Source organism: Xenopus laevis, chromosome 7L (genome assembly GCF_017654675.1).
Source record: "Xenopus laevis strain J_2021 chromosome 7L, Xenopus_laevis_v10.1, whole genome shotgun sequence".
In the NCBI taxonomy this organism is placed as follows: Eukaryota; Metazoa; Chordata; class Amphibia; order Anura; family Pipidae; genus Xenopus; species Xenopus laevis.
In genome coordinates, this window is record NC_054383.1 from 21,189,497 (window position 1) to 21,214,582 (window position 25,086).

At 36.5% G+C, this 25,086-nt stretch overlaps 1 protein-coding gene across 1 annotated transcript in view; it reads left to right on the forward strand.

Annotated features, from left to right (window-relative positions):
• dntt.L (DNA nucleotidylexotransferase L homeolog) overlaps positions 1 to 25,086 on the forward strand; it is a 178,559-nt gene that overhangs the window by 97,403 nt on the left and 56,070 nt on the right. Inside the window, 2 exon segments of the mRNA NM_001085782.1 lie at positions 20,580 to 20,682; positions 22,535 to 22,789. Of these exon segments, the coding sequence (NP_001079251.1) occupies positions 20,580 to 20,682; positions 22,535 to 22,789 (358 nt within the window).

The window sequence follows — 25,086 nt, forward strand, 5'->3', positions numbered from 1 at the left end:
GGATATAGCATGAAGATACTAACTAACATCAAGCTATTCATTAAGGGTTACCGTATATACTCGAGTATAAGCCGACCCGAGTATAAGCCGAGGTACCTAATTTTACCTACGAAAACTGGGAAAACTTATTGACTCTAGTATAAGCCTAGACACAACTACAGCCCTGTCTCCCAGCAGCGCACATTCTGCCAAAGCGACCCCCCAGCGATCAACCGGACTTCTTTGCAAAGTTGATGGTGACAGAGAATTGCCAAACGGATTACTGTGTGCATTGTCCCACTGTCATGTGCAGAGGGTGCTGTTTGATATTGCAGTCACTGTTAATCTTTCATATTACCAACAGAGGGCACTGTGTGATATTGCAGTCACTGTTATTCTTCCATATAACCAACAGATGGCGCTGTGTGATATTGCAGTCACTGTTATTCTTTCATATAACCAACAGAGGGTGCTGTGTGATATTGCAGTCACTGTTATTCTTTAATATAACCAACAGAGGGCGCTGTGTGATATTGCAGTCACTGTTAATCCTTCATATAACCAACAGAGGGCGCACTGTTATTCTTTCATACAACCAACAGATGGCGCTGTGTGATATTGCAGTCACTGTTATTCTTTCATACAACCAACAGATGGCGCTGTGTGATATTGCAGTTACTGTTATTCTTTCATATAACCAACAGAGGGCGCACTGTTATTCTTTCATATAACCAACAGAGGGGATTGTGGGATATTGCAGTCTCTCCCCAAGTGTACTGTTGGTATAGGAATGATTAAAAGGGACTGCAATCTCAACTACTCGGGTCGGCTACCGCTGACCCGAGTATAAGCCGAGGTAGACTTTTTCAGCACATTTTGGATGCTGAAAAACTCGGCTTATACTCGGGTATATACGGTAAACTAAAGTGGCTGAATGGGATCATTTGTGCTGGATCTGTAGTAACCAGGGTGGAACATGTGGGGGCACATTTACAAAGCTCGAGTGAAGGATTCGAATTAAATAAACTTCGAATTTCGAAGTGTTTTTTTGGCTACTTCGACCATCGAATGGGCTAGTACGACTTCGACTACGAATCGAACGATTCGAACTAAAAATCATTCGACTATTCGACCATTCGATAATCGAAGTACTGTCTCTTTAAGAAAAACTTCGACCCCCTAGTTCGGCAGCTAAAAGCTACCGAACTCAATGTTAGCCTATGGGGAAGGTCCCCATAGGCTTGCCTGTGTTTTTTTGATCGAAGGATATTCCTTCGATCGTTGGATTAAAATCCTTCGAATCGTTCGATTCGAAGGATTTAATCGTTCGATCGAACGAATAATCCTTCGATCGTTCGATCGTAGGATTAGCGCTAAATCGTTCGACTTCGATATTCGAAGTCGAACGATTTTAGTTCCTAGTCGAATATCGAGGGTTAATTCACCCTCGATATTCGACCCTTAGTAAATCTGCCCCGTGGAGTAACCTACTTAATGACTGGTAGCTTTGAACTATAGTGTTGATCTATAAATCACCTACTCAGAGAATGACATATTATCAACAATGCTTTTAGAGTTTATGTGAGATGTTACAATATTGAATTAAATTAAAAATGCTATTTTGTGTCTTGTTTTTAAACTTTTGGACATTCATTGATGGATTGTATAAATGTGGAGTTTTAGTTTATTAATGGGTATGTATTTAAAATTGTATATGTTTTAAATGTTTGCTTTAGTATGACATCATTAATTAAGAAGCTGTTTTCCCACAATGAAGTGGATTTAAGGCATGTACATTATAGATTTGGCCCAAGAAAGGCCTTGGGTTTGGCCGAAACATCAGTCTTTAGTTCTGCAATAAAACATTTTTCTCAGTTTTAAGCCCTGTGAGTGCGGTGAATAAAGTACCCCCTCTTGTAAAATATAAGGATATTATAAGTTACCGAGGAGTTTCATGACCATATCAAAACACAAGGTCGAAGGACGAGTGTTTTTATACAGGTCATGGAACTCCGAGGTAACTTCTAATATCCTCATATTTTACAACTGGGGGTACTTTATTTATTATAATACACAAGTTTCAGTGAATCATGTGACAGAAATGACATCAGAACTCACCGTTTATAACTGATGACATCAGAACTCACCGTTTATAAGGATATAATAATAAACCAGGTCTTGATAAAGGTCTTAGGAACAGACCGAAACGTTGGCTGATTTTTTAATGTAAACCAATAAATATGGAATTTTAACTTTTTGTATACAAATCCTGGTGTGCATATTTTTCCTTTGCTATATATATATATATATATATATATATATATATATATATATATATATATATAGATATATATAGATATATATATTTATATATATATATATATATATATAATCCTTCAATAAAGAAGCAGCACTCACAGGTCTTATACAAAAGTATAAACGATTTATTTAAGAAACTAACGTTTCGGCTGCATATCAGCCTTTGTCAAAGTTGAGGCTGAGATGCAGCCGAAACATTAGTTTCTTAAATAAATTGTTTATACTTTTGGATAAGACCTGTGAGTGTGGCTTCTTTATTGGAGGATCGTATGCGTTACTAGTGGCGTGCACCCAGGCAATGAAAGTCATATTATTGTGAGTGCTGTGATTTTGGGGAATATATATATATATATATATATATATATATATATATATATATATATATATATATATATATATATATATATATATATATATATATATATATATATATATATATAAATGCAACATGATTCTTATAGAAATGAACTTTTTTCTCATTCCAGACTGATAGAGTAAAATACACATTGAGTATAGGGTGCAGAGAGCATGTAGTGTGACACTCTTGCTGTCAATGTGTGTGTCAGCTTGTCAGATAGTTTCAAAATGTCACTGTTTTGACAGTGTGTGCATATGGATGCTCAGCAAACATGGTGCCTGTACAATAAAAAGATGCCTGTAATTTGATATAAATATGTATAAAATATCAACTGGTATTGCATATTCTTCTCCTTATTTTACTGTGCAATTCCATTTAATAGAACGTTCCTATTATCTATTCTAGATGCTAGATGCTTAATGAAGGTTTAACTTATTGTCACTTGGGAGTCCTATTCCACTGCCTTGTGTTTTTGGCATAGTCACGTACGTAGTGATGATAGAACAGGTACAATATTTGCATATTTATCAAACAGGGAAAATAGAGCAAATTTATGTTCACCCTATGATAAGTATGGGGCTACAAATTCAAAATTATGAAGACAAAGATAGGGAGCGCCCCTCCGAAGAACTATGGTGAATAATTTAATTTAGACCCTATGACCAGCACATGCTAATTGCTGATTGGTTGATATAGGTTACTAGGATTGGTGTATCTGTTATTAAAATACCCCTTACTTTGCAACAGTGACAAGTGCATTGATGGGCAGCTGAAATTTGAAAGGAGCATGCTTGTAAGCAAGTACCTTTAATGTAAAACTATGTAAGTGCTCAAGATTTGGGGTGAAAAGGTATTTGCAACAACTGCTGAATGGCTCTACGAGGAGGCATGTTCTTTAGGAAAGCATTGAAGAAAACACATGGTCTTTTTTTCTTCACGTCTAAATTATTAGAGGTTTTAATGGTTTTTTTTCGCGGCTCATTCAGCGTTTTTTTTTCCCGTTTATTCTTTTTATATTCGGATGTTTAAATACATTTCATGGCAATTGAGGTTTTAAACAAAATAGGTTTAATTTTGATAACAATGGATAACCATATGTGGTGATGCTTTTCATTCCGCCTGTTGGCGGAAACACAGCAAATGCCAATGTCTGCTAGAGCTGAGACCTGTCTATTAGTAGTTCAGCTAAAAATGTTGGTTCTGGGATGAGCTACAGAAATAAAACCCAAATCATAAGGGATGTTAATAAATGTAGACTGCTCATTATTATTCTAGGAGTTTGGGATGGATTGCTTTGTCCTCTAATGAGACATAATTAGCAATTAATTCACAATAAAAATTCTATATACTGTAGACACACACACACATATATATATATATTTAAACATTTTCATTGCCGCTGCAGATTCATAGGAGACTGAAATGATTGGAAAAAAAATAATGCTCTGTCCTTGAACAAGTTGGTCATTAATACAGCATTTTCATTTGGTAAACACTTTCCGTTTTTAGCTGACGGTCTGTTTTTTTCCATACATATTTTATTAAAAAAATGATATAAAGTATTAGGCTTCGTCTAGCTATTAAATCCAATGCCTCCTCTCTGGCCACATATTTTATACTAAAATTTAAGCTACCAGCATTTTTTCACAAACAACAGTAATTTCATTTCAGGCTTTGTCTGTTTTACTCTTCATGGTTTTGGTCAGCAGGAGCTTACATAATTCATTTTATTTTAATTTGTATCAAATTATTGTTTGTTGGAAAGTCAAACACGTAGACAGAGCTAAAAAAAAAAAAAAATCTTGGGTTTTTTTAAGCTAATGAGTATGGAGTATATAGCCATGGCATTGATTACACTTACAGAAAAGGAGTATATTGAATATATATATATATAAAAAGGAGTATTATTGTCTAACAACAATTATATTATGCATGTTTCTATATTTAACTGATACAGTGACAATGATTTTTGATAATGGAGTTTGGAAATTTAGAAATCTGTTTCCATTTTGAGATGTCACCCCCAAACCTGGAAAAGACTTCTAAAGGTCTAATTAACAAAGTAATGTTAAGGGTTGAGGAGGCACCTGGACTTCATCAGGATGGTGGAAGGGGTGAACATGTGAGCTTTTAAACATGTTCTTGGTGGCAAATGAAATCAAATATCTAACAATATACAACTTTGAAGTATCAAGTACCTAGTAAGAGCTCTTCAGATGTTCTTAGAATGTTGCCAGTTTAGAACTGTCTGTAATGGGATATTGGACCATTCTTTAACAGGTCTTTAGTTTTTGAGGGATGAAGAAAGTAGGAAATCTACTTTGTGATGGGATATATGATTTTTGGATCAGGTGACTGAGGCATTTGTTAAAAGCTTTTCCATTTGGGCTTTGTCATATTGCAGAATTGGAATATTATGAGGGAACCGTGTTTGCACCATGAGGTTTCTCTTGGTCCTACATAACTATCCTTTGGCTGCTTTATGACCGTAAGGAACATTTCTGAATCCTAATCAGTCTGATAGACCCTCAACCGCTATGTTAAACTGTTAGCCGACACATACTTATTATAGATCATATCGTAGATCAGTGATCCCCAACCAGTAGCTCGCGAGCAACATGTTGCTCTCCAACCCCTTGGATGTTGCTCCCAGTGGCCTCAAAGCAGGAGCTTATTTTTGAATTTCAGGCTTGGAGGCAAGTTTTGGTTGTATAAAAACAGGTGTACTGCCAAACAGAGCCTCAATGTGGGTTGACAATCCGCATAGGGGCTACTAAATGGCCAATCACCGCCCCTATTTGGCACCCCAGGAAAGTTTTTCATGCTAGTGTTGCTCCCCAACTCCTTTTACTTCTGAATGTTGCTCACGGGTTCTAAAGGTTGGGGATCCCTGTCGTAGATCATAAGGACAAAGGGTAAAAGATGGCTCATCAGATTATATAGAACTAGACATTAAGCCCGTTAAATTAACGGGCGCTAGAACATATGTAGTCAAAAACCCATTTTAGAGTTTAAATTCGCCAGAGACGGTCCGTGGGGCAGATGCGCAGTAGCGCAATCCCACGGACACAGGGACTGGACGCAGAGACACTTCAACTTTATTATATAGGATATTTCCCATTGATCAGGGGCCTAAGTTTATGCATTGTGTTTTTGTGTGTTGTCCTTGGTCACAGAGGGTTTTTTTTTATAGTTCTCCTCTATCTTTATTAAGATCTCAACATCCAATTTTTGCTGAAAGCAGGTTTAAAGAGGTGCTGATTTATTTTTATGGTTATTGTGGGGTTTGGTTAAGTGCTTTAAGCTTTAACTAGCAGTGACAGTCTTAGTCAATTAGATTTTTTCCCAATGTTTGTGATACATTGTCATTATTTTGAGACTGAACCTTTAGCATCTCAAAATCTTTTATAATTTTTAGCTGTCAATGTAATTTTTGTGCACATAGCCAGTGCAGCAGGGGGGGAGTAAAAGTGACATGTGGGACCAGGTGGTTGCAGTAGTATTAGGTGTTGTGTGCATTTAGGCCTGGTGCCACTCCAGGAACCCTAGAGCACCCCAATGTACGCCCTGAAACAGTCACTTCCAAATTTTGCTAACCTCTCACCACACCAGCTCAGCCACCAGATTTATTCTACCTCAGCGGCTGTGGTGGATTTTTAATTTTATTTAGAAATTTGCTCCCATTATATAGGCATTCTATGGCCATCCCCCAAAAGCAGTTGCTCTAGGCACAAGCCCTCGGGTGCCTATATATAGATACAAACCCAATTGGATGGTTGGAGCAGGATATTGCCAGGGGTCTTGTCTAGGGCTCCCTTCTGTGTTGGCCCAGCCGGCACTGGTAGATGTACGCTTCTATAAAGCCTGCTGCCACTGCACAACGAAGAATGAAACCATGATATAAACATTAGGAAAGTAAAATGTTACTAAGTGCATAGATGCATCAATATAATCAGCCTCAGCTGTACATTTGGTGTAGCATAGCCATTATTTGTTAAGATTATGTTATGCATTTTATATCACTCTTACTAACCAATATGATCTATGTGTTGGGAATGTCATTTAATATCCTATTCTAAAGTTGGAGGGATATCATATAGTTTAATGCTCAAAAGAATTACCTAACGTATCTATAATGTAAAGAGGTCTCTATCTTTGTATTTCCCTCCAGGCTTCCATCATGTTACACTCTTAGGCATAGTAAGCAGAAACAAAAATGTGTAAAAAATCTTGTTAAATGTTGAGCTCAATCCCTTCAAGTGGATCAATATCTTGTATTAGAGCTAGCTTATATACTCTGTGTTTCTGTAGCAACGGTTATTGGAACAACTAGTGATTGTTATCCTTTTGAATGTCTATAAATAGGTCACTTTGAATCCACCGAGCCAACAGCAGAAATATCGTCTTGTTGCTTTTTATTTTCAAAATACACACACACATATGTATTCCATAACCTTGTCTATATAAAAATGCATAGTAATTTTCAAAATGCAAGTCACACAATTCCAAGGTGGTTTCTAATATCCTTGTATTTCATATTAGTGTAGGCATTCATTCTTATAATACATAAACCTGTAGTAGCAGAAGAAAAAGGGAAAGAAGACTAGTGCTTAAAATAGTAAGACAATAGTGTCCCACAGGAACATGGGCAACTGAACTGGTGCTTGGAAATAACAAGCTGCAACATTATATAAAAGGATACTGAAAACCTCCTTTGTGTGTAGCACTGGGGTTCTATAAAGAGACTGATAATAAAATAATAGCTGATTGTAATAGTTCCAGCAATGGACTTTTGCTTCAGGCATTTTAAAAAAAAATGATGTGAAATGCGTCAGGCATATTTATACTTTGAAAATCATTAAGGAAAGTGACTTAGTATCCCCTTGTCCTCACTGGTTGGGGATTTTTGAAAAAGTCCTGCCTAAAACACTCCATTATTTATCACAGATGCTAATTATTCCCCTTTTCTAAAGTCCAATGTAAAAAATATTCATATTCATTCGTTTCTCTAACAGAGACAGTTCTAATATTTGTATACTTTATCTGTGCAGTGCAGATCTGGACATAATGTTTCAATGAGTCCGAGACAAGTCTGACAGAGCTTAGCCTACAACTGATCTCTACATATCTCTCTTCTGTCTGTTATAACTGAAAAGTAAAATTAAACCTCCCTGATGGTTTTCTCCCATCAATCTTGTTTGCCTGTCCTCTGTTGGCAGATGAAGTTTCAAAGATCATACATTGCGAGAACAAGTCTGCTGTATGCAAAGTTCCTGCTCTGGCATCAATATTTCATTCTTGTCATGCTAACTGCTTTTTTTTCCATTTTTTTTTCTGAAAGGAAAACAATATAAAAGCATTTTTTGAAGTAGTCTGAATTAATAGTATTGTGTATAGCTGGCAATGTCTCATAAGAACTTTAGGGGGCACTGGTAACCATTTCTGAATCCCCTAAAACTGATGTTTTTGTGAGAAGACTAAAAACTTCTGGATAATCAAAATACTAATAATAATAATAATCATAAAATTTAAAGTCTGGTAGGCTTAAGTTTTATCCACAACAACAATTAGAAAGAATGGATTCCTATTTACAGGGCAGGTTTTTAGAGGGGGATATACAACTGAAACTGTCCCACCATTCACAATTCCTTGTAATGGAAAAATGAGGCAGACTTATCAAAAATGTTATCTTTAAATTTTTTAATTAGAAAAACATGAAAACTCAAAAAATATCTGTTCTTATTTATCGAAATTCAAATCGCGAAAACTTAAAAAGTGTAAAAAGTCAAAAAAAAATCTGATTTCACCCTTCATTTTCAATGATTCCCCCCCAATTTAAAACAAATCTCAAAAACTCAAATTGAAAAAAAATGGACTGACTATTCCATGAATGCACCAGCTTTTATATAAATTTTTGTACTGTATTGGCGTGCTGTTAATATCTCAGAAACCTGCATCAAGAAGCAACATTTTCGCCCCCTTGACCATAAAAAAAAAGGCTGTGAAAAGTACGATTAATAGTAGTAAGGTGCTAATCAATCCAAAAATGTGTAAAACACATTGAAGTCAATGGGCATTTCTGTTGCTACATTTTCTTCCCTAATGTCTTTGCTCACCAATCATTTTTGCTTCAAATTTGATTTTGTGAAAAAAAATTGCAGATGACAAAACCAATAATTTTGCCAGAAATCCATGTCTGGTAAAAAAATTTCATTCATCTCTTAATTATTTGATGTTTTCAGCATATACAGTACATTAGATATGCAATATGTTGCCCTCCAGTTGCCCGTGAACTGAAACTTGCACAATTGCTATTGGTGGAATGCTGGGAATTGCAGTCCACTAAGTCAGATAGTTGTGTATTTATTTGATTTATGATTGAAAAATGTCCTTTTTATGCTAACAAAATATTAACTGAGCAGATTCTCAGTCTTCCAAATGTGACAGTTTGAGCTCCTCTTTAGAAGACCATTAATATTCAGATTTCTCTGAAGCTGCGGAATAAATAAAGGGGCTACAATTCTACGAGAGAAAAGATGAGTAAATCTGGCAGGGTGATTTGAGTAAGTTATACAAGGCCTCCCCAGCAGATGGAACACACATTAACTGGGACTGAGCTGCAAAATGGTTATGTGTTTGTTGATATTGAGTTTGACAGAATTGTAATCGTTGATGAAAAAACACTTACATCAAATGGTGCGGCTTCAGAAACATTTGCTTGAAGAGTTCAAGGGGAATCTTCATGGAAAATATAATGTTATTGCAGTGAATTGGACATGAAAAAACATGTTTTATAATAATAGAGATATTTTTCTGTAGAATCATTCTAAACTCAAGACCACTTGTACTATATTGGTGAAGAAGACAATGGTTACACTACGTTTTCCGTATCATCAGTAATGGTCTCAGCTTGAACAAAAGAATCGGAATAATCAACTATGGCAGTTGTGCTCCATCCATTCTGCAGTCTGAAGGAGATTGCCAGGCATAGTGCCACTACTGAACTTTCAGACCCAAAATCACACCCCTAGTTCATCTCCATGTGGTTAAGTGGAAATCATTAATAAAATGCTTTTCATTGTCTGAAAACAGAAGGTGTGTTTCTGTTTAAAAACATCCTTGCAACAGGATCCTGACAAACTGGCAATCTGGGCAACTAAGTGGCAGATGTGATTCAATGTTGACAAATGTAAAGTCATGCACCTGGGATGTAAAAATATCCAAGTCACTTATACCCTTAATGGGACTGCATTAGGCAAACCCATTATAGAAAAGGATAAAGCAGCATCAAGGCAAATAAGGTCTTGAGCTGTATTAAAAGGGACATTGATTCACGGGATGAGGGGGTCATTCTTCCACTGTATAGAGCACTGGTAAGGTCCCATCTAGAATATGCCGTACAGTTTTGTTCTCCAGTGCTCAAACAGGACATTATTGTATTAGAGAGGGTACAGAGAAGGGCAACTAAGCTGGTAAAAGGTATGGAAAATCTTAGCTATGAGGAAAGACTGGCCAAATTGGGGATGTTCACGCAGGAGAAGAGGCTTAAGGCGAGATATGATGACTATGTATAAATATATAAGGGATCATATAATAATCTCTCTAATGCTTTATTTACCAGTAGGTCTTTCCAGCTGACACAAGGTCACCCATTCCGATTAGAAGAAAAGAGGATATTTGGAAGGGGATTTTTTACAATGAGAGCTGTGAAGATGTGGAATTTTCTCCCTGAATCAGTGGTACAGGCTGATACATTAGATAGCTTTAAATAGGGGTTGGATGATTTTTTAGCAAGTGAGGGAATACAGGGTTATGGGAGATAGCTCATCTACAAGTTGATCCAGGGACTAGTCCATTTGCCATTTTGGAGTCAGGAAGGAATTTCTTCCCGCTCTGAGGCTTCAGATGGGTTTTTTTTTTGCCTTCCTCTGGATCAACTAGCAGTTAGGCAGGTTAAAATAGAATTCAACCTAAATTACTATGCTACTATGTTACTATTTAATAACATGAAAATGCAAACTTCAATATACAGTTACACAGACCGACTATTTTCAATTATATGGATGCATGAAGCTGGAGAAGTAGAATATGGCTAGAAATGTTGCATTCTCTATATTGAATTGACTGTACCTATAATGAGTCAGCCTTTCAAAGTTGTCAACAGAAGCTCCCCATCCTGGATATTGGTAAGACTTATTTTGAGTGTCAGTGACTCTGCACATGCTCAGTTTGCTTTAGGCAACTGTTGAGAGGATAAACTTAGGTGTCTTCAAGCATAAAATGAGGTTGGATTATCATAGATGTTGAGGCTTTCTGGAGTTGCTGCTAATTACCTCCTTGTCTGTATTTTAAAGCCTTGCACCTAGGGGGATCCTATGCTTAAATCTAGGCAGCCTCAGAGTACAGTAGGGAAAAAGGTGTCCTATATTTGAAAAGCGTATGAAGAGGTGGATGTACCAGAAAGAGACACTACTTGCTTTCCATTACAACATGCATTTATTATGCAACAATATCATTTTGTCCTTGTAAACCCTGGATAATAATGATGTACAGAAACAATATAAGGCCAATTGCTGTTGGTTTCTATTATTATTTTATAGTCCTGCTATACAATGCTTGTACCTGCAGAGATGTTGTAACTTAAATATGTGTTTCGCTGTTAACATGTAAAGAAACAATTATTTGGTTCAACACTCAAAACACTAGACTTTCATGATCTCCATAGAAGAAGGAGAATATCATGGCTGACCTTTGTTTATCATGCAATTACTACTCATGGGAGCAGTTTCCTGCATTGCTGGGGGGTCCTGTCATTTGGCAGCAGTGACTGTTTAGAACAGAGCAAAACATTTTTCACGATACACGCATTTTAACAATGCAAGCGAGAGAGCAGGGAATAGCTTGATAAATGCGCATCTGTCACTGTATACAGTAGCTGTGCGGAGTTTGGTGAGATAATCAGTTCCTAAATAAATCCTTGATGAGACTCTGTTGTTGACGCATACACTATATTTGTTTTCACTCCTCAGTGTGAAATATTCCAGTCTCATTTTGCCCATATGTTCTTTATTGTAATAGCAATTGGTGGTCTTGTATCACAGCGTCTCATTGCAAAAATTAAAACATTTGAGCAGTTCAACATGCTTTTTTCCTAAAATTATGTTTTAACCAATCGTTGATGCTTTCGATCTTGCTGTATATCCCAAACTTCTTCCTCCCAAGCTTAAATGTAGAGATATTAACTATATTATAGTTTTGGGAGCAAATGATAGGAAACAATTGTACACTGTATTCATGAGACAATGACGTTTTTTTACATTAGTAACTGATTTTAGTAGCAAGGTATTGAAATTCCATTTTCAACTAATAATCGAAGCAGTTTTCAATTAAATTTTGGTAGAACATTGCACATATCTCTAATATCTCGATTTTTTGGTTTTATCTCGATATATTGTAATGGCAGACAATGTTCAAAAATGTTGCATAAACTGTAAAAATGTCCTTGTTTCACCTAACCCTCAAAAATGTCTTGTGTGCCCCAGAAATGTTATATTTTGAGTGCAAAAACACAAATCCATGCCTACTGCAACCTCCTACTACCTGGTCTCCCAGACTCCCATTTCTCTCCCATGCAGTTCATTCTAAACTTTGTTGCTAGAATTCTTTTGCAACATCCTTCTTGTAATATACAAAGCCCTTTTCTTCTCTGATCCTCACTATCTCCTAACTTGTCTCCCTCTACATTCCTGGCCATCTCCTCTGCTCCTCCAAGAGCCACCATCTTTTCACACCTTCTACATCCATTGCAGACTCTCATCTAAAACCTTTCTTGCTGCTCCTTACCTCTGGAATTCTTTCCCTGGATTCCACAGTAAGGAACATTTCTCAACCTCATCAAAAAGAAACTCAGACTCTGCATTTGAAACACTAGAACATTATCTGGTCCAGTCTTGGAACTTGGGCCAATGTCCAAAGCTTTGTGCACCGTTACCCTCTTTTTTGTGCCTGTATATTTTGGGGGGGGAGCAAATAGACTGTCGTAGTTATGATAAATTCTCAAAAATTTGCAACATTTCTCTATAGAGGCAGAAACATTTAGCAAATTTCATCTGTAACTCCATTACATATTTACACAACATTTTTATGGCTGATTTTTGTGAACTCCCCCCTTTGTTTCCATGATCTTCATATTAATGTAGGGACCTATAGGATTGCTATGCCCCTATAGATTAAATCCCTACCTTCTTTCTGTACTCCTTTGTTATTGGGCATAAGCCCTTATAACAGTTCTTTAGTACACCACTAGTTATTGGCCAAAGGTGTAATGACTACTTCCTGCCACACTCCTATATAGTGTTGGAAAGGAGTGGCCTCTTCCTCTTTGGCTCCTAGCGTCCTTCGAGCTAGGTGTTTCCCATTGAGCCTGGGATCACCAAGGCCCTAGTAATGCCATTTGCCCCAAAGGGACCTGTGCCTTTGGTGATTAAGTCAGGGACCAGGAAACCCTGTGAACAAGATTAGCTATCATAGGGCAGACTCTCTAGTAGAGTGAGATAGACAGCTTTATATAGCATGAGCAGCTGTGTGCTCCATCAAGGATAGTAGCAGGGAATAGCTTCCCAAAGGCTTCGTTTTGCCTTTAGTACAGGGACTCAGTGGATAGGGTGTTAGGCTTTAGACTTCGTCTCCCTAACTACTCCACTAGTGATCCCGATCCCCACAAAGGTATATCTGTCTTCTGGGAATTGATGTACACTTGACTTCTATGCCTTATGGGAGTAAACCTGTGGTCAATTGTCTCTATATAATAAATACCATCTGTTATTTCATCAAGAACCTCCTGGCATCAAATCAATCTATTTTTATATACAGTAGCCTGTGTGTTGTAGTTGTGCTACACCTTAAAGGGACAGCTTCCACTAAGCCAAGGCCCTGATCCTGATGTGTGAGTCCAAAGTAACCAATAGCTAGACACAGTAACTCCTTGTGGTCTGGATAGCCCAGATTAGCGTTACATTAATAATGGCTATTTCCAAAAAAGGCAATTGCTTAAAACACCTAAAAAAGATTATGATAAGACTTATTTTAGAACCTCACAGTTTTAGAACCTCGTTTCTTTAGAAAGGATACAGATATACTAACACGGTTTTAGTTTTGGTCCATTTGCTAACCTACAAATTAAAATGAAAATCTGTGCTTTGCATATTACCATCTCTTAAAACATTCTGCATGTTTTATAGTTCCTTATGTTGTAAATGAAACATAAATTAACATATAAATGGGCAGAAAATTTATTGACTACCAAAGTAATTTCTTTCCAAATGGAAGCTGCAGTCCCTAGTGTAACGTACAAAACAGGAGTTTTTTCCCATATTTTTTTATGTAGTTTGTTGGTTTTTGTACTTTATTTTATTTCAACTACCTGACATTTTTTTTTTAAAGCTTTATGAAGGCAAGAAACTTGCATCACAATCAAGGCTTTCATCTCCAAATTATATAGCCATAAGATTTAGATACCAATTTTCTAGAAAAATATACTTATTTCAAAAAATATTACAGATTGTAGATAGTGTTTCAATAAAATGAGCCCAATTAACTGCTGTAGCAGAATAACTGAGTTTCCTAAAGTGAGTTTTATTGTCCCTGACTTTTCTTATTTTCCGTTAGTCTCTTGATGACTGGATCAGCAGATACATCAAACTTCTTAATAACAAACTTCATAATCCATTTTTTTTAGCCTCAAGATGAAATATGCAAATAGAATGAAATGTTTATAGACACCAGTATTTATTAAACAATATGCATAAATAAATTAGAAGTGAAAACTTTTGTTTTGAAACATTGATAAAAGAAAATTCTCTTGGAGACCAGCTTTTTCTGTCATCAAATCAAATAATACTGGATGAAATGCTAAATTTGACTGCAAATTTTTCATATTGTCGATACTGATGTCACTGGCGATCACTTACTGGTGGAATTCAGTCTATGATTTGGCCGTACCCATGTAGGATTCAGCCAAATGCCTGACTGAATACAATACAAGAGGTTCTTGAAGCCACCAATAAACTAATTTTCTCCAAAACCACAAATGCCATGCAATTTATTATTTGAAATGCTGAACAATGTGCTAAAATTTTTGAAAACCTCTCAAACCTCTAAAAATGTGAGTTTTCCAGACAATTAATCCAAAAACTTCTAAAAGTCTGAATGGATAAAGAAGGTCCAATAGGATGAATGCAACTTCCATTGACTATGGGACATTTGCTACTTTTATTTGGTGACATTTTGTGTTAGAGTTTTTCATGGTTTTTACACTAAGGGCTCTATTTATTAAAGGTCAAGTTTTGTTTTCTCTAAGGGGGTTATTTGCTCAACTCGTTTTTTCTGGTTGAGGTGTTTTGGGCAAAAACCCAAATTTTTTGAGAAAAAAACTAGAAATGTAGAATTATTTATACCCTGAAGCCGCAAAAAGTAAAAAATCTGCCATCTCAAACCTGTTGAGGTCATGTATAAGTCAATGGGAGATGTCCCTTTAACAATTTGAAGTCATCATGATCTGCGCTGGGTTTCTTCCGACAATCCCAAAAATTCTGCGTTTGGATGGCGCCGTAGATAGACAGGCTAGGGCTGGGGAATAGTGATGACAAAAAAAGTCAATGGGCAGTTTTTTTGTGGCAACTATTTTGGCTAAAATCAATTGGAATTGGGATTTTTTTATTGGTGACTTTTTTGCACAAATTACATTGGAGTCTTGGACGCAACATTTCTTTTGAGGTGAAAATTTTCACGAAAAAAAATTCTGCTCGCAAAATGCTGAATTTTGCCATGAATCTATGCCTGGTAAAAAAAATTCTTGGGGAAGGCTACAATCTGATTGTAAGTTTATGGGAACATGGGGGCAGACAAAAATGCTACTTTTTTTCAGACCACATGGTGAAATTGAATTTTTTTGCCGCTGGTAAAAAAGCTAATATTGACAGTATCAGGTATTTTATTATCCCTAGCATCTATAATCAGGAATGTTTGGGACACTGGGTTTTTATATAAACAACATATTGTGGAGCACTATGCCTTAAAGAGATACTGACACCAGAAATCAGCATGACCTATTGGTAACTTTTAATGTACAGGTATAGGATCCCTTATCCGGAAACCCGATATCCAGAAAGCTCCGAATTACAGAATGGCTGTCTCCCATTGACTCCATTTTATCCATATAATCCAAATTTTTAAAAATGATTTCCTTTTTCTCTGTAATAATAAAGCAGTAGCTTGTACTTGATCCCAACTAAGATATAATTAATCCTTAGTGGACGCAAAACCAGCCTATTGGGTTTATTTCATGTTTAAATTAATTTCTAGTAGACTTAAGGCATGAAGACCCAAATTACGGAAAGATACGTTATCCGGAAAACCCCAGGTCCCGAGCATTCTGGATAACAGGTTCCATACCTGTACCTTCATAATTTAAAAAGTAGTTTTTTAGTCAGTATCACTTTAAGCTAATAAAAAAGAGAAATATTCATTGACCCTGTGAGTGGTTTTACTATTAAGTTAAATTTATACTAGCTCAGTTAATATCTAGTACAAGGCTCTGCATTTTCATTACAAGCAAATAAAAAAATAAATAAAACATCTTTGCTTAAAGGATAAAGAAATCTGGATTTACTTGGGCAGGCGCTTCTTTTATTTTTTCAGATAATAAATCCCATACCAGTTTTTTTCCTTCATATAAAGAGTTAACACATTACATACACCATTGTAATGATAAATGTCTCTTATCGTGACAAGTTGTTTCCCGTGGGTCCAGTCTGTTGATGATGATAATTTGTAATAATACTTTGATTTCTAGAATCTTTTATGATTTCCAAGTCATCGTTAATACAAGTTTTGGCTGTTTGACATGACATAGATTTGTTTCAAGAAGCCCAAACTGTGTGGGAGTAAAATTGAGAATCACAATCAACTCTAATCATTTTCAGTTAATCTGTATGACTTGTAATGTGTTAATATATTCGCCTGTTTTGTCAGCTTTTCAATTTCAAGCAGCCTTGGTACACAAATACACAGATGGCTAAACCCAATGTCTCCTTAGAAATGTTCTTTGCTTGGTTATATACATGAATATTCTCCATCCATAACATGTATGTAATACAATTCATAGATGCTAATCCTGTCTTAACAAGCACAGCATTAGATCATTATATGAGATGCAAATGATAAACAACAAGTAAACAGATGTTGTGGTTCACGATCATTGGTTCTTTAGAAGCTTAAAGCATATATTTAGTAAGATGTAAAGAGTGATATTTTGAGTCAATTGGGTTTCATTTTTTATTATTTGTGTTTTTATTCTGCAGCTCTCTACAAGATCAGCAGTCTGATTGCTAAGGTATAAATTACCCTAGCAACCATGCCTTGGTTTGAATAATAGATTGGGATATGAATAGGAGAGTAGTGATGGGCGAATTTGCGGCGGTTCAGTTCGCCGGAAAATTCGTGAATTTCGCGCGAAATTCGCGAAACGGCGAAAAAATCACGAAACGGCGGCAGCGTCTTGTTTTTCACAGGCGTTTCGCGAATTTATTCGCTGGCGGCGAATCGCGCAAATTCGCGCCTGACGAATAAATTCGCCCATCACTATAGGAGAGGGCATGAATAGAAAGATGAGAAATAAAAGATATACGTTTGTAGCCTTACAGAGCAATTGTTTTTAGATGGGGTCAGTGAACCCCATTTGAAAGGTGAAAAGAGTCTGAAGAAAAAGAAGGCAAATTATTCATTAACTCTAAAAAAAAACAATTGAAAGTTGCTTAGAATTGCCCATTCTGTCACATACTAAAAGTATACTTAAGAGCAGAGATACATGGTCAGATTCGGGGAGATTAGTCAATTGGCGACAAATCTCCTCTTCTTCGTAAGGCAACTTTGGGCAACTTCGGAAATGAAGCGCTCCGAGTGCCATCCCGCCGGTGATTCTCATTCTAAACCATCCAACATAAAACCACCCAACATGAAGGAGCTGGAGCAGTGTTGCCTTGAGGAATAGGCAAAAATCCCAGTGGCAAGATTTGGCAAGCTCATAGAGACATATCCAAAGCGATTTGCAGCTGTAATTGCTGCAAGAGGTGGCTCTACAAAGTACTGACTCTAGGGTGGGTGAAGAGTTATTTTGTCCTATTTGTTGTTTGCTTCAAAATAAAAAAAAACATATTCAAAGTTGTGGGCATGTTTTATAAATGAAATGGTGCAAAATCTCAAACAATTGATTTTAATTTCAGGTTGTGAGGCAACAAAACATGAAAAATGCCAAGGGGGGTTAAGACTTTTGCAAGGCACTGTATATATAGCGACCATAACTTTATGGTTGTTATGATTAGTTCTCTATATGTTTTGATGACAATATTGTAATCCTATATTTCGATATTGGTCAAGTTTAGGGATGTAGTGAACTGTTCGCCGGCGAACTAGTTCGCGCGAACTTCGACTGTTCGCGTCCGCCGCAAGTTTGCGAACGTCGCGCGACGTTCGCCAATAGGCGTTCGCGTCAAAATCGTTCGACCATTCGACCATTCGAACGCTAAAATCAAACGATTTTCGTTCGATTCGAACGATTAAAATCCTTCGATCGTTCGAATCGAACGATTTTCGGATGTTCGAAGTTCGCGAACTGTTCGCATTTTTTGCCGGTGTTCGCGAACACATACTCGGCGGTTCGCTACATCCCTAGTCAAGTTTATGTGTCTAGATATCTAAATCATTTGCCTTATTCCTCACCTGATCCTAAACTCATAATGCTCCTTTTGCTATATACACTTAGTATATGGCCAAAAGTATTTGCACCAAAACAACAGCAGGCAACAGATCCCACAGACAAGAACTGCATTTTTTATTTTAGGCAAATAACTGATGTACAGAAAGCCTTCTGCATTTCATGCACCTAGGCACTGAATCATAAGCCTGTGAATAAGTGCCAAGGTGCACGAAATGTGCAAGGCTTTCTGTACATTTGTTATTCCTTTACTTCACCTGTCCATGAGATCTAGGGGAGCCTGCTGTTCTTTTTTTGTATGATACCTCCACTTTGAGCTGTAGGTCTGGGGCACGTGCACTAAGACCCCACGAGTAAACTGGTGAGATCCTCTACTTGCATGGCCATGCACCCGAATTTTTTCCATTATATCAAAAGTAGTATGTCTCTGGATCTATAGTGATTAGTGAAGAGTGAATTTGTCCTGTTTCGCTTCACCGGAAAATGAGCAAGACTGCAAAAAGTTTGCAAAATGGCAGAAAATTTGAAAAAAGCATTGAAGTCAATAGACAACAATGTTTTTTTACTTGTGTGACAATTTTTCTCACTCCAAATGCATTAAAGTCAATGGCCGAGTTCCAAACTGACTCTAAACATTCTCAAAGTTAATTAGAAATGTAGGGCTTTCGTGAGTAATCAGCCATGCACAAGCATTAGCTGGAGTGCTACAGTATAAAGATCTCTCTGACACCTCCTCTGATAAAGCACCCAATGGAGTGGCAAACATGAGGTATGGAGACAGGGGTGAGATGCTGATACTGTATGTGGTATGATATGAATTAATTTATTAAAATTTTGTAATTTAATTGCTATGGTGAATTTGCACAAATAAATGCCTGAAGTGAGTTACTGCGCATATGTGTTTGATAAAGATCACTATGCAGCAGTAAAAAAAACATCCTTCAACTGGCAGACTGATGGAAAAGAGTGTGGCAAAATAAAGATTAGAGAAGGTGAAATAGTAGTATGGGGCTTGCTTTCATTTTTTTAGTCTACGGGCGGCCTAGGGTTGCCACCCGAACGGGAAAAAACCCGGTGGGCCCCCGCCGACCCAGCCCCCAAAAAAACAGTTTGTGGCACGCGCTGGCGTTTTCACATGCACGCGGGGAGGGCCTTGAGGCAGGGCCTTCCTTCTTGCGTTAATTTCATGCTCCTCAAACGTAGTGTATGTGCGCGCTGTGCGCACAAACTCATCGGATCGGCAGCACGTCGGGGGGGTGCACTAAGTCGGGAGGGTGATGCTAGGTCTGCAGCAGTGGGGTCCGGAGGGGGGCCCTCGACAGCAGCCCCGGTGGGTCCCGGGCCCCCAGTCCGACCCTGCTTATGGCTATGGTGTGCAGTGATATCCTTGAGAAGTTCTGTGCTTCCTAATTGGATGGTCTAAACATCCACATACAACAAAGGTTCTTCTTCCCCAGTCACCAGCTTCTCGTACTTTTTAGGTGGAGAGGAGAACAAACCTTTAAAATCAAAATTAAATGAGAACATTTCATTTGATCCCTTTATGCAATCATACACATTTTCAGGGAATAAAAATAGTTTAAAAGCTTTTATCCCTGCTCTTTATGGTAAAATTCTGCTTTGAGTTTAGTGTTTAGATAAGTAGTACTAATGGGTTACATTGCTTGCAACATAAATCTGCTTGAGTATAAATGATAACCTCTTGCCATAGTGTTTTGCTCAAAAAATAGTTAATTTACTATTTATAACTGAAATATCGTCCAGGTCCTGGGAGCACCAATGTTGTATGTGTGTGTGTGTAAATACATTTAAATATGTTAATACACATTTGACATTTGACAACTTCCTTATGTTATATCTGAGTATATATATCCAGTAACCTAAGGGACCTAAATGTACATATCATGTTATACATACCCTGTAAGTAAATGCATTTTGGTGAGTTCAGCATGCATTTTTTTTATTATATTTAGATTACGTGTCAAATGCAAAAAATGCATCAGGTTGTGTTTGGAAAAAAAATGCAAAAGTGCACTTCTGGGCATAAATTCATATCTGATTATAAAACCACTTCGTTGAAGAGGCTTCTAATTTTATGATGGAATTTGGTCTCCCTTTAACATCCTTAATATGACTTTTTTTTATAAACAGAGGCAAGAAAAAGGGCCATGATGTGGACATTTTAATAACTTGTGCAAGAAAAGGAAAGGAAAAAAACATTTTACACAATACAATGTCTGTGCTGAAAAATCGGGTAAGAAAGATGTTTGATTGTTATAATTTTTAGGTTTTAGTTTGCTTTTTGAATAGTGTCCTAGAATCTGCACTGATTATATTGCATTTTACATTGAAAGGATAATGTTCAGGTCTTGGTAAAGGGAAGGACACATTATGGTGCAGATTTATCAAGGGTCGAATTGAAAAATCTAATTTCGAATTTTGAGCTAATTCAAGGGGCCGATTCACTAACTTCGAGTGAAGGATTCGAAGTAAAAAAACTTCGAATTTCAAAGTGTTTTTTGGGCTACTTCGACCATGGAATTGGCTACTTTGACCTTCGACTACGACTTTGACTTCGAATCGAAGGATTCGAACTAAAAATCGTTAGACTATTCGACCATTCGATAATCGAAGTACTGTCTCTTTAAAAAAAACTTTGACCCCCTAGTTCGCCATCTAAAACCTACCAAACTCAATGTTAGCCTATGGGGAAGGTCTCCATAGGCTTTCCTAAGCTTTTTTGATCGAAGGATATTCCTTCGATCGTTGTATTAAAATCCTTCGAATCGAAAGATTCGAAGGATTTAATCGTTCGATCGAAGGAATAATCCTTCGATCGTTCGATCGTACTATCTGCGCTAAATCATTCGACTTCGATATTCGAAGTCAAAGGATTTTAATTCCCAGTCGAATATCGAGGGTTAATTAACCCTCGATATTCGACCCTTGGTGAATCGGCCCCTTAGTGTACTTCGACTAGGGAATAGTCCAAATTTGATTTGAACTTGAAAAAAATTTAAATATCAGAATTCATCATGTACTGTCTCCTTAAAAATTTGACTTCAACTATTTAAAAAAACTCCCATCACCTCGAAATTCGACCCTTGATAAATCTGCTCCTTATTGTGACAGTACATAGGGGCAGATTTATCAAGGGTCGAATTTCGAGTTTATTGGAGTTATTTTAAAGTGGAATAAATAAAGACCAGCCAAAATTTATTAAAAAAATCTAATTTTTTAACTTCGGGTGAATAGGCTGTATAAGATAAAATCTAATTGACCGGATCGTATTCGTATGACTCCAAATTGGTTCTCGGAGGTCCCCTATAGGCCAAAACAGCAATTCAGAAGGTTTTAGAAGGCAAATAGTTGAAGTCGAATTTTTAAAGAGACAATATATAATACATTTTGATATTCGAATTTTCGATTTTTTTTCAAATTCGATTCGAATTTGGACTATTCCCTAGTCGACTTACACTGAAATAACCTCGAAATTCGAATTTAAAAATTATATTTTTCAATTTGACCCTTGATAAATCTGCCCCAAAGTGATGCTATCTACAGTATCTACTTATCTTATAACATTTTAAAAAAAAAATCAGTAAAGAAATATCTGTTTCCTATTTAGAGAACAAAGTTACCTATCACAATTACAGAAATCAATTAAGACACTGTAAGTTACTCACCTAACACCAATTAACAGAGCACAATTGAAAATTGCAAACGGAGGACCATAATGGGTCATGGGTGTTGCCTTCATATAACAGACAATGTTATGGCCTTATGTTTGCTGGTGATGTTTGAGTTACCTTTTTTTCACTTAAGAATCCAGTTAAGAGAACATATACACGGCTTTGTTCACACAGGGTCACTTCTAATTTGATTGTTTGTTGCTATGAAGTAGTAATTTTCCTTCATAGTATTATAGTATTACTGCACTTCTTGGACTTCGAATAGGGTCTTTCATTTGAGGTTAGTTTTTGTAAGGGCTTTAGCAGCCATTTAAAACTGGAGGCTACACTTAAAAAAAATCTATATTTTTGAATATTGTGAATTAATTAACAAATCACAGGTTTCATATTAAAGTTTGCCTTTGTTATTTCAAGGGACTTCTTCTTTTTTACAATATCATCGAATCAACATTTGATGAAACCAAACTTCCCAGTAGACATGTGGATGCCCTTGACCATTTTCAAAAGTGCTTTACTATTCTTAAACTTCCAAAAAGACAAATGGACATAGGTAATATAATAGATCCCCATGAATGTGAGAGAAAAAACTGGAAGGCTGTCCGACTGGATCTAGTTATTACTCCATATGAACAGTATCCGTATGCTCTCCTTGGATGGACTGGCTCCAGGGTAAGAATTCATTCTCTATTGGAATTGTATTTATTGTGAGCTATGGGCGTTCCATTAAGCTTTGTTATATCTTAGCCACATTTAGGGGCTGATTCACTAAGGGTCGAATATCGAGGGTTAATTAACCCTCGATATTCGACTAGGAATTGAAATCCTTCGACTTCCAATATCGAAGTCGTAGGATTTAGCGCAGATAGTTCGATCGAACGATCGAAGGATTATTCCTTCGATCTAACGATTAAATCCTTCGAATCGAATGATTCGAAGGATTTAAATCCAACGATCGAAGGAATATCCTTCGATCAAAAAAAGTTAGCCAAGCCTATGGGGACCTTCCCCATAGGCTAACATTGACTTCGGTAGCTTTTAGATGGCGAACTAGGGGGTCGAAGTTTTTTTTAAAGAGACAGTACTTCGACTATCGAATGGTCGAATAGTCAAACGATTTTTACTTTGAATCCTTCGATAGTCGTAGTCGAAGGTCGAAGTAGCCCATTCGATGGTCGAAGTAGCCCAAAAAAACCTTTGAAATTCGAAGTTTTTTTACTTCGAATCCTTCACTCGAAGTTAGTGAATCGGCCCCTTAATGTGGTCACAGTCAATATAAAATACATGACTAAATGCACAAAAAGTGGTTGATTTATAAATTTCAAAGGTTGCAATTTTGCAAATTTGTGAATCAATCCTCTACAAAATGTTTTGCTGAGTCGTGTTCCAAATCCGAGTTATAGTATGTATATTCACACTTGAGAAGAAGAAAAAAAAGGCATCGATTGTGAACAAAAATATCTTTCTTTAAACATGACTTTTAAGAGGTTATTTATTAATTTATTTATTAAGTCCAAATGCAAAAACCTTAAAAAATTTTTAGTTATTTTTAAATATAAAATCTAACTTTTTACTGGAAAAAATGTTTTTTCGAGATTTATTATACCTTAAGACTGCAAAAAGTCAGAATCCGAAAATCCAGCTTCTCAGAGCTACCAAGGTTGTATATCAACGGGAACAGTCCTCATCCTTTTTGAAAAGTTTCTGTCGTCTGCACTGGAATCAGCCCAAAAATCGGAGTATTTCGGACTTTTTTTTTCGACCCTTAGAAAATGTGCCCCCAAAAGTACTGAGTATCTTTTTTTAGAAATACATAATAAATAAAAATAGAAGCCACAAAGGTTTAATGTATTTAATAATGATTGTGTCTCTTTAAAGAGAGGGAAAAAGAAGGGTTTAACCCTTTTATTTGAACAAAGTAGATGTTCAATATGATGGGCAAGTAACAATCAAATCCAGAAAACCGAATCTGTGTTAGATTGTTAGTTACTATTTCATAGGCAACTTACACCATGCAGGGTTAAATATAACTACTTTATTGGGCAATTTTCATTGCCTTGTTTAATTTGTTGTAATTTATTTATGGGCAACTTTCATTGCTTTGTTTACTTTTTATTTATTGCATATGCACTCTTTAAAATGGGTACCACTACCCTGTCGTCTGTCTGGGGGGTCATTAAGATTAATTTAGTTAATAATACTAGTCTTCTAAACACTTTTGGTCAGAACAAAACAATTGAGTTTCATGATGGAAAAACCGACATGAATGCGCATTTGGAAAATCGAATAGCTGTTTTGATGCAATCATTACCAGCATCAATGGGCCTCTTGCTTGCGTTTGAAAAAATAATGCGTTTACTCCTCCCATGTGAAACACTACTATTTAACTGAAACCAAATAAAGCAGGACCATTAGAACTGCTTTGGACATCTGAAAAGTCACTTTGCATTTAAATTAACCCTCCAATGTATATATTGACTTTTGCAATCCATTTATTACATGTTAAGCAGGTATCTGATCGGAGAACCATTTCAGAGTGAATAATGCGTAGCTGTTAGGAGAATTGCTAACTGTGTTAAGGGCTAGCATTAAATAAAACTCCTTATGTTTCTGTAAAACACTTTGTAGTAGAATTCTACAGCAGCTATAATTTCACAGGACAAGTCATTTTTAATATACTTAGTTGACTGGAAGATTCTTGGACTTAATGTGACTTGTATGGAAATACTGTGATAAACCTGCTCAATGGATTGCACCAAATTTAGCAGAAAATTATCAAGAACTGTAATGCCCATGCTCAATTTACTTTGGAAAACAACTGAAATTAATTTAATTTCTACTACTAAAGACGTTGTGTATTAATTCAGGCAAATTTACTGGTACACAACAGTAAATTATACGCCACATTCAGTGAAAATTCATTGGGTAGGCCTGAATAATTCTCACAATTCAGACCCAAATTTGATTTC